General features: G+C 34.7%; 1 protein-coding gene across 1 annotated transcript; it reads right to left on the bottom strand.

Annotated features, from left to right (window-relative positions):
• Nucleotides 1-1,141: 1,141 nt before the first annotated feature.
• On the bottom strand, nucleotides 1,142-4,854 carry LOC111637466 (4-hydroxybutyrate coenzyme A transferase-like). Its single transcript, XM_023382954.1, has 5 exons — nucleotides 4,637-4,854; nucleotides 2,707-2,922; nucleotides 2,494-2,631; nucleotides 2,088-2,216; nucleotides 1,142-2,010 (listed from the first exon to the last, which is right to left on the bottom strand). Exons 1-5 carry the CDS (start codon nucleotides 4,806-4,808, stop codon nucleotides 1,826-1,828), a joined length of 840 nt encoding a protein of 279 aa, XP_023238722.1. The 5' UTR covers nucleotides 4,809-4,854; the 3' UTR covers nucleotides 1,142-1,825.
• Between the last annotated feature and the right edge of the window lie 6,869 nt (nucleotides 4,855-11,723).

Raw genomic sequence — 11,723 nt, 5'->3', positions numbered from 1 at the left:
TTAATAAGAGGAATGAAATCAGGAGAGCCAAAGTGTCCAGGTTTAACGATAGTCTATATTTTCCTGGAAAGCCCCGAGAGTTCACGAGAATAAGCAAAACTTTGGTGATGATGATCAAAACACTAACAACAGAGAGACAAATAGTTTAACTGTGACATCATATGATGTGATTTCCCAGATTAGATGGCTGAGCAGTTAAGGTGGCATCCAATCATTCTGGGAACCTGGGGTTGAAAAACACCAGGAATTTTTTGGGCGTAGTCTGTTCCACATTATCAGGTTGTGCCCATTGTGAACTTAGCCGTAACTAAAATTGGCTTACTAAAAATGATCCAAGACACACTTAGTACCAGGTCAGGAAAAAAAAAAAAAAAGGCATTTTTCACTGTTAATTGAGAAGCACTATTTTTCATTATTTACCAGTTAAGCCAATCTAAATTGATAGTGTGCCTGAAGTAAGTAATGGCAATTTACACCACGGTGACTGTTAAATCATAATTTGCTGGACCATCAATTTATCCATATGCTATGTCTAGACTGTATGGTTCACATTACACACATTTGTCAAACACAGCATTCTCCTAGACTGTGGAATATTTAGATACTCATAAGTTACAAGCTGTCCAGCAACGTGAAGAGTCAATGGTGTAAATGTTTAAGAAAATGAATCTGAAGTACTTATCTTTGGTTTTGTTTATATTTTCCAAAATATTTATTTGGTTTTTCTACTGCAGAGGCATTCATTTTCTTTAATATTTAAAGTGCTCTGCATCCTCTTTCCACTCACCATTTTTCAAAAGCTCTTCTTTACAACAATGTTTCCAATTTGTTGCCAGATTGATTGTGCAAGTTTGGCGCACACATGTCACTGGTTGCTATATTGATGAAGTTCTTCAAACATTGTAAACCTATTGTCTGCTGCCATTCTTTAGTGAGAAAATTTTTGGTGGAAGTAGCAAAATACTGTATTTAAAGTACTTTTAGAACAAATTTTGAGTATCTCTATTTGCATATTGAGCTGTGCGCTAATATGGCTATTTATACGTATCAAACTAACGCAGATAAATCTGAATTTTTATAAAATGAACCCTTATTGTGTATTATCACAAAACAATTTGAAAAACAAATCTCAAGCATAAAATAAAAAAAAATAAATATGAGCTTACTTTTATTTGGCATTTTCCCCATTTATTGATATTGAACATTTTAAATGTTACAAAGGATAGGATGGACGGGAAAGCTCCAGCTTACACCAATTATTATTCTAGCTTTTTCTTCTCTGATAGAGCGTTAGCTTAGTAAAATGAACAAACAGGATTTTAAAATATATTGTGTTCATCTCTCTTTTCTCAGAACTGCAGCAACTTTTTACATCGGAATTACACAAAACAACAAAGCCCGTTTAGACAAGAAAATTTTTTGACAGGTTAAAACAATCAAATTTTAACAATTGCTAAGAGTTGTAACAAAAAACAATTACTTGATAAATTCTCCTTTTGTGTAAGTTTGGACCCTATTCTAGTAAAGAAAGATATTTGTAATCAAATCCGAGTTTTATTTGGCTTAAAAATTGTCTAAATTTCCTCGCTGTATATATATAAATGGTCTCGTGCAAACCTAAATTAAAACTTTTGATTAAATTTTTTTCCTACTCTGAATTTTTTGTTCTTGAATAAAGTAGTTTTGTTTTATCATTCTAATGTATATAAAAAAATTTATGAATTTTTTTTCTAATATTTTTTTTTTTTCGAAATCACAGTTGATCTAGTGAGCCAGTTCTCAACTATGGTGAAAAATTTGCATTGATTATGGTTTGACTAAAAATTTATGCTGATGGCATGCATTTTAGACGTTCATAAGCTGCCTTTTCCAGACTTTCTCTGTGCTTAGGATGTGCAATTTCAATGAGTGCATGGGCACGCTGACGAATATTCTTTCCAAACAGATAAGCTATACCATATTCGGTGACTGCATAATGAATGTGAGCTCTTGAAGTAACAACACCACCACCTATAAATACATTTAAGATTTCAGTTTTTGGTGAATTAAAACTATTATTTTTCACTTATTGATGTTTTTCAATTTACCTTGTTTCAAAAATGGCACAATTTTAGATTCACCCTTGTTTGTGGTCGAGGGCATAGCTAGAATGGCTTTACCTTTACCATCGAAAGCCATGGCAGCTCCTCTCAGAAAATCGACTTGACCTCCAACACCTAATATAAAACATTGAAATGTTTTATTAATAATTAATTCAGCACTTCAAACAACCTTTACAGCTCCAGTGGTATATGTTTACACCTTAGCAAAAGTTTTCAACCTCATCGAGGTCTTCATCAGGCTACTTTAACACATTTAGGTGTAAACAGATAACACTGGAGCTGTAAAGGTTGTTTGAAGTGCTGAATTGTAACTCCTCTACTGTTGGAAGATGTTTATTTCTTATTAATAATTAAATAACAGAATGATGCATTTTGAATAAGTAGTCATTACCTGAATAGATTCTAGTGCCGATAGAATCGGAAACCACTTGACCAGTAAGATCAATTTCGATGCAAGAATTAATAGCAGTTACTTTTGGATTTGATGCAATGATAACATTATCGTTAACATAATCTACTACTAACATAACTGTAATAAAATAATTACATTATATTATTATTTCAATGCAGAAACTTAAATTTAATACATATGCTCTTTACTAACCTATAAATGGATTATCATCCATAAAATCAAATAAGCGTCGACTACCAATCGTGAAGCTTCCTACAATTTTTCCCGGACAAATCTTCTTGTGATGATTGGTAATACAACCTAATTCTACTAAATCAACAACTCCATCACTAAACATTTCAGAATGAACACCTAAATCTTTATGGTTTCTCAAACTGGCAAGAACTGCATCCGGAATAGAACCAATACCTTTAAAAGAAAAATTAATACATTTTTAAATTCTTAAAAAAAGCAATAAATGAAATATTGATGTCTCCAGAAAATGATAAAATAATTTACAGCTAAATGATTCTCAGCTACAATTAATATTTAAGGAGTCAAACAGAATGTAATTAATTAATACTTTAAAATCTCAAATTTCATCTTTGAATTAACTTTTCAAAAAAAAAAAAAATTATGAATTCTCTAAGAGACATCAATTTTAAATAAAATGAGATAATAGTAACAACTAATTATTGCACTACTCGTCAAACTCCATAATTTAAAGTTAAATGGGAACGAATATCTTACTGTATTCGATTTTATATCGATGTTCTCTTCCATTTGTTTAGAACCGTGTTTTTGTGTGCTAAGCTGATACCTTAAAAGGCCATGGGCCTTTTAAGGTATCAGCTTTTCTGGCCCTAGTCTCAAGGACTTATTCTCACTGCTCTGGAACTTCTGATATCTACAGAGAACTGAAACATGTCAAACATATAGCATCAGCACACGGGTACCACCAGTCCTTAATAGACAGGCTAACTGCCAACCAGCAATCTACAATAACTACCACCAACGCGTGGGCTAATGATGCGCAGCACAACTGGGTAGTTTTATCTTACGAACCGTCCCTTCAACACATTTTTAGTAAAATCGCTAAGGAGTTGAATGTGCGCTTAACATATAAGAGAAAACAGAATATTTTCCGATTTTTATCTAATGCTAAGGACAAGTCCGATGATAAGAAAGCGCCAGGGGTGCACCGCATCCCTTTGAATGACGAACATTTCAATCGTAGGATAACATACATTGGATCTACATACAGATCCCTTGAGGCTAGAATACGGGACCACAAATATGATGTGTCCAAGTGGAAGTATAGTACTGCTCTAGCCCAGTATGCTACCGAACCCAGGGTTTCCCCATGTTGGGATGAGGCTACTCTTTTCCATAGGGCCTTCAACCGACACGACTTACGCTCATTGGAGGCTATTGAGATTTATATAGAAACCACGAAGGGAAACTGTATTAACTCCAAGTATATTCTGATTCCACAATCGTGGAAGCATTATTTACATTGCCACAAAACACAACAATAATTGTATGTGTAATTATTTTTCATCTTTCTGCTTGTAAAAGAAAACAATTTCCACATTGTTTACATTGCACTAATTTTTACAAAGCTATAATAATAATTTATGTATAGCTTTATTTAAAATAAAATTTTAAAATAATTATTTTTATGTTGTAAACATAACGATTTTTATATCGTACAGTACATCGTTTAAATATTTAAAACACAGCTGTATTCGATGGTTAGAAGTTTTTAAATGACAGAACTGTTTTCTTTTTTTGTGTTTTTCATCCTGAGGAGGGCCTCTAAAAAACAGCCAAAAACGTGAGCATTAAAATTTTATTCATTCAGTGCTGGAATTAGCATTTAGGTGTTAATTGTTGTGTTTAGTATATAGTTCCAGTTTACTTGTGCTAGTTCTTTGTCTGACTTGATTGATATATATATGTAGTAATTTAAGCTGAATTTTCTTTATACTTATATAAAGAACAACTAAAAGAACAGTGGCAATTTATTTAAAAGAGAAGGAAGGAGAAAGAAATCTTGAAATCTTCACAAAAATAAAAACATATTTTTATGTTAAATGTCTTAAAATTATTTAACTGTACTGAAACTTAATTTTATAATTACCCATTTGTAAAGTTGCTCCATCTTCTACTAGATTGTCGGCAATAAGTTTTCCAATAGCAAGCTCAACTTCTCCTAATTTTTCAGATTTCAATTCTGGTAATTCCACTTCGCCTTCAACGAGAGCATCAAAATGTGACACATGAACGATTCCATCACCAAAAGTTCGAGGCATACGAGGATTCACTTGACCTAATAATCATAAAGCTTTCAGTACATATTTTTATAACAATACAAAGTTTGAATTTTTAGTATAAAAATAGTCACTATAGTGATCTAATTTCACTAAGTAAAAAATAATTGGAAATTTAAAACAGAAGTAACACAAGGAATATGTTAAACACTCATTAAAAAAATTGGAACATTTTTTTCTCTTAATGAGTGATTAAACTATTTCATTAATTGGATAAAAATTTATTTTTGTTTATGCTGAAGAATAGTCGTCTATTCTCTTACTAAAATATGAAAATAACATTNACTATATATTAATATTTCGTCTGTTATTTTAGTAATTAAAACATTAATACTAATTTAATTGGTTTAAATTTGTATTTTAAATATTTACGCAGGAATTTTAAACGTTAGGTCAGTTATTTTATAGCCTAATAATAGTTAATTTATAGCCCAATAAATTTAATATCGATTGTTCTTTTAAATATTTTCGAAATTGCTTTCTTTGTTTATCGTTTTGAGAAAACTGAAGGTATTGTTCTGTTTGAGCTTCGAAAACGGGTCCTTATGGTGGAAGCACATGATTTTCTGTGCTATTTATACAGAAATATTTCTTTGTTTTACTCTTTCCGCCATGTCGGCATCAAAAGAGCCTTTTTTAGCAAACCCATTATGCGTTCGGCCAAGTCCACAATAGGGCGGAGCATTATTTTAATGTAATGACGATCGGTAATGCAATGACCGAAGCGTAAAGCATACACTTTGTAGTTCTCAGAGTCGAGATTCGAGACTTACAAAAGATTATTGGAAACTTCCACGCGTAATTCGATCGGTTTATTATTATTAATTAATGTTGCGAATGTCGTGCTCAGATGATAATGGTGCCGAGTGCTATGCCAGACTACAGTCAAGGCATAGCTACCCAAATAAGTGTAACATTAAGCTTCTGTGTTATTGGTATATGTGTCAATGTCTAGAAACTTCCTAGCAATGTGACATGTCTTCAATATTGCAACTTTCTGCAGTGCCATGTATATGTTTTTATTAAGATTTAATGTTTCTAGACTTTTGTGTAGTGTATGTAGTAAAATACCAGTAGAAGAGAGGATAACAGGTACTGTACAATAAATAGCTTATCCATATTCCACATCTGTCTTATTTCTTGAGCGGGTGGAGTGTACTTGTTGATTTTTCAGTGTGAGCATTTTTTTTATGTTATGAGTGCTTGGAAAGGATATGTGTATTATATAAGTGATCTTCCCGCATTTGTCAATGAGAGTGATGTCAGGTCTATTGTGATAAATTGTTTTATCTGTGATTATGGCTCTGTCGTAGTATATTTTATGTCATTTTCTAATACTGGCTGTGAAATATATTTGTAGTATGGTACCTGGATGATTTAATAATCTATGTTTGTGTGCAAGCTTTTGGTGTATTATATTTGCTATTTGATTGCTAATGTAAATAGACTATTTGTGTTGAGAGCTTGCAACCAAAGGTTATACGTTGTATTGTTTCTGGCATAATGTGGCATTTTCTGCAAGAGTCATATGTGAGTGATGAATCCTTAAGAATGTGTTTATGGCCTGATCTAGAACGGCGTCCACAAAATCTTTAGTCTCTCCAAACAAGTAGCACATAGTCAGCAAGTAGATCGACACAGTTTAGTCAATATAGTCCTGAGCTAGGTCATAGAAATGCCTTCCATAAAGTGTCTTTTGGGCCTATGACTGCTTAATGGTAAGGTGACCAACTTTTTTACAATGAAAAAGAGGACACTAATAAATTGAAGGAAAAAATATCGTAAATAAAAAACATTTTATTCATTGCAACAATAATACACTATAATAATCTCTGCTGCATGTCATATCATGTTTCGGTAAGAAGTAAACAAAGCCATTTGCGCTCTCTCTCTCTCTCTCAATGTCTCCCGTGCGAAGAGCATGCGTCTCATAATTGCATCTCGTTGCACTGTACAGCGCCTTGATGAATCGACATGTTAAATACAAACACGTCATATCACATCACACACAACGGATCGGTTCGGCATTGATCGAATACGGAGATTTACAGATTAGTCTTCAAATATCAAAAAGGAGGACACTTTTCGTGGGAGGACAGAACTTACAAAAGGAGGACTGTCCTCCCCAAAGGAGGACGATTGGTCACCTTATTAATGGTGTCTATGTTATTTATGTGTTGAACTACGTCCAGGTTCTCAGAGTGTATGAAAAAGTTATGGTTACTGTCTGCCAGTGTTATAGCTTTATATAATCTTGAGTTTTCTTTTTTTGTGAAAAAACTCGCAGTGCTAGAATTTGTTTGCAGTGTAGGTTAACTACTGTATATTAATAAGGCCACGGTTATCTTTACGAGGAAGAGTTAGTTTTTTCTTATTATTATTATTTTGTAATTTTTGTCCTGTTGATGATAACAAATAAGTGAGCCTTTTTCCGCGCTCATCATAATAAGTTCGACCGGCTCACAATGGGGTAACCGGATTATTGAGAGAAAAAGTCCGGCATTACAGACTTCTTATGAACAATTCCTAATGTTGCTTATCCGGATACAGTATATTCGACGGCCGGATGGCCAAGCGAATAAGTAGGCAGCCTACCGCTCTAGAGATCCCGTGATCGAATACGGACGGATCGAAAAAGCCCTCAAAATTTTTTAGGTGATAGTCAGTCCAGATAAGTTGGTCCTCGTCCCTCGTTACCCCGACCATTGTGGTCCTGACCGAATCCATAAGGGGCTTGCTAAAAGAGACCCTCTTAGTGCCCATAGGGCGAAGAGTTATGAACGATAATAATAAAAAGTTCCTAATATATTTTTCAGATTTGTGCTACACGATAATACTGATATAATCCGATCTGAATCTAATTTAAATAAAATCATATATATTCTATGATTGTTATTAATGTCAGAACACTAATTAAAATAAGAAATTGTCTTTTCGGTCTGGTATGATGAAATACAGCAACAGGACAAAGGGGCGATCTGGAAGAAATTCTTCGCTATAGGATTTTTTTATCCTTATTTAGGTGCATACTTAAATACTTGAAGAAAACCGGTAAAACTCGTGGCCAGCCTATTGGTTTTATCCACTCGGCCTCTATTGGAAGTCTTTTTGACTCCCAATAAAGGCAATTAAATTAATAAAATGAAAAAATTATACTGTATTCGACTGGTTGGATATTTTGTCATTAGTATGATGTCACAGTGCCCATTATTGCGATTGAAAATAGTGCTTAAAATTTTCATTGTTTTTTTATGACAAAGTCCTTTTCTTTTTCAATACGGAATTAATCTCTTTCGTTTCCAACTGAATAAAATCATTAAAAACCAAAATTATTACAGTTACTTTCTCCCAAAACAACTTTAATGATTATTTATTTCTGTATTTTTTGGTCTTTACTCGTCGAAGTTTCATAAAAAGTGTATTAAAAACATACTCTTTATTGAATTCTGTTATGCCGATGGTAGATGGTAACCTACAACACTTAGTTTTTGACTCTACGCCCTGTCGATACCAGGAGGATTTTTCCATGCTCGTCGTGGTCAGGACAGAAAAGAACTCCTCCATCACTGGCGGAGGCCAACATCATTTTACCGGGTTTAAAATTAATAAACAGAATTCGAGAAATGGGTGAAAAAGTCGAAAAGCGGCTTTTCCCCCCATCTCAAAGTATGATCGAGTATGGACGCTAAATTTACGAAGGAAATTTTTGTCATCCGATCTTTACTTTGATCTTTTATTGATGTCTAACGACAGACATCACACCGTTGTTGTTCTGTGTACTTTAATTTAGTCAAAGTGTAAAAAAAATCCTCGGACTGCGCCCAAGTGTCTGTCCGTAAATTGGAAAGGACAGAAACGAAGCCAGATGAAAGGCCGAGTCCAGTTCATTATATAGTCGTAGTCGGGTGAAAGGTCAACTTCGGGGGAAGATAAACTCGGCGGAGAAAAGATTTATTTCCTGCAGAAAAAGAAAAGCCTTCTTCCAACTCTTGACGGATTTTTTCAGGATTCCTTTCGACTCCTATCTCGCGCGACCGTCTCTCCACCGTCCATTCCGCCACTTCCGGGTATCGTCGTCCCAGGTACTCGACAAGAGACGAGGTGCTTTCCTTCGGAGATATGACAACATCCCATTTCTTGTCGGGTGTAGGCGACTTCCGCCCTCCGCTCTGCTCAACTTCTTTCGGAAGCACCCGAATTACTCGAATGGAAGTGGAAGAGGAGGTGGTCGAGGCACTTTTCTCCTGTTTAACATCTCCCGAAGTATGTCACTTTCTCAACTCTGAAATTGTCCATTCTGCAATGAAAAGCAAGCGACTATTGTAAAAATATTCCTATTGTCTTAATTCCTTCTACATTGTAAGTAATATATAAATTTTTTATATAAAATTAATTTGATAAGATTGTAGAAAATGATCACTTTTCTACAATCTTACAAAAAAGTCAATCACTTTTAATCGCACGTCAGAAATATTTAATTATTAAATATAGTAACTTAAATCTTTCCAACGATTTTTAATGTCCGATATACTGTATAATTTAAAAATTCGGTTTGTACAAATTATACAATTCTGTCGATTGACATAACAGAAATTACTTGTGGAAATTAATTAATTGTAATAGAATTTCTCTACGTTTATAGTATAGTTGTGCAAATTTCGGTTAATGTTTAGGGTCATAGACTGTCATGGCGGCTCTTCCTGTTTTAGCCTCGAAACCAGACCGCTTTGGAGACGACGTGTCACGTGACGACGCGAGCGAACAGCTGCGGCTGCTGCGCCGCGATAAACAGGGAAAACCGACGCGCGGGTTAACGTCCATATACGTAGAATCATGGCGACTCATCTCTGATTCCGCAAAAAGAAAAGGAAACAGTGGGGACGCACGTTCTAACCTAACCTAACCTATTCTGATAAATTATCATAATTATTACCAATTATATTATTAGAATAGGTTAGGTTAGGTTAGAACGTGCGTCCCCACTGTTTCCTTTCCTTTTTGCGGAATCAGAGATGAGCCGCCATGAGTCTACGTATATGGACGTTAACCCGCGCGTCGGTTTTCCCCGTTTATCGCGGCGCAGCAGCCGCCGCCGTTCGCTCGCGTCGTCACGTGACACGTCGTCTCCAAAGCGGTCCGGTTTCGAGGCTAAAACAAGAAGAGCCGCCATGACAGTCTACGACCCTAAACATTAACCCAAATTTCATATGGTATAAATGTGTATTTAAACCATAGCGGGGAATAACAATATAAAGGGTGAAAATTATCTCCAAAAATAAGTGGAAAGACCCCATTCGTCTACTTTGTGACGAAACCCATTTGCCACTAATTGTTGATATTCGGCTTAACAATGTTCAAAAATACCTAAATTAAAGTTCGTGGTTTGAACTTACCAATCAAATCGCTGCAAATGATGTAAAACTTAGGAAAACGCTTAAAGTCAATCACTTTTAATCGCACGAACCAAAAATTCAACTGTTCGCCACAATAATAATCGACCTACTCGCAACAAATTGTCAGTTTTTTTATTGTTGCGTCACCATGAAATTTGATGTAAAGCGTTTGGATTTTTCACCGAATTTCGTGATATTTCCGCCTCTCTGTCGCTGAAGAGACGGATTATCGCGGATCGTTCCTTGAATATACATTCACTTTAACAATATTATGTATTGAAAAATCTAATATTCTCGTGTTTCGTGTCCGTGTAAAGATGAATAAAAATTTCGATATTACAATGATCCTTCGAACCGAAAAAAGAATAGACTTCAAGTATAGTGACCTCCTCTTATCCACCTCGAGTGACACACTATTAAAAAACCTATTAATAAAATTGAAATTTTGTTAAATTAAAATGTCCGAACTTTATAGATAAAAGTTTATACATAATAAGGACTAGAGTGCGAGTTACGCCCTGAAATATACGAGAGTTAATCTATTGAGTGAATAAACATTCCTGTTGAGAATGATTTATTACAATGTTAAATAGGCCCTTACATGTACAGAAACTGCCATCAAGCATTCATAGCTCAATCGTTTTCAAATCATTACCGTTTTATCTTAAATAACGCGAGCATATTTTAATTTATCCGCATCAACTTAGTACTGTAGTGTCTTGCCCCTATAACTGCTTTCAGGGGAAAAGTTTTTGAATTGAAATAAAATGACTTCAGGTTTGCATTGGAAGTTCGTATGTAGTTATTTGGAGCGCCCTGCCTAAGGTTTCAATATCTGATATCGTCTGTCATCTAACTCCGTTCTCAAGATTAAGGAAAGACAGACAGACGGACAAGTGGGAATTTATAAGTCTACAATTTTTTTCAAATTGCAATCCAATAAAGGACAAATATGCAGTGGTATATTTTACTTCCAACGATTCTAATTTCGAACGTTCCAGAGTGAGAGATGGGTAGTCCAGTCGAAACCGCTTCGAACTCGAAACTACTAGAAAACTATATTAAAAGTTTGGTTATTTTATCCTACTGTTGTTATGTTCACAAAGGGTCAAAGAGATCAAATTGGGAGGAGAATGGGGCATTCAGATTTCATGGAAATCTATATTTTCCTCGAAATCCCAGAGAATAAGTATAAAAAATTTGGTACAGACCAGGAAAAAGGTTTAAGAGTTAATAAGAGGAATGAAATCAGGAGAGCCAAAGTGTCCAGGTTTAACGATAGTCTATATTTTCCTGGAAAGCCCCGAGAGTTCACGAGAATAAGCAAAACTTTGGTGATGATGATCAAAACACTAACAACAGAGAGACAAATAGTTTAACTGTGACATCATATGATGTGATTTCCCAGATTAGATGGCTGAGCAGTTAAGGTGGCATCCAATCATTCTGGGAACCTGGGGTTGAAAAACACCAGGAATTTTTTGGGCGTAGTCTGTTCCACATT

The sequence above is a fragment of the Centruroides sculpturatus genome, unplaced genomic scaffold, assembly GCF_000671375.1.
Source record: "Centruroides sculpturatus isolate CEXI.00-Female unplaced genomic scaffold, Cexi_2.0 scaffold1149, whole genome shotgun sequence".
Lineage (NCBI taxonomy): Eukaryota > Metazoa > Arthropoda > Arachnida > Scorpiones > Buthidae > Centruroides > Centruroides sculpturatus.
This window is presented reverse-complemented; position numbering and strand designations above follow the sequence as displayed.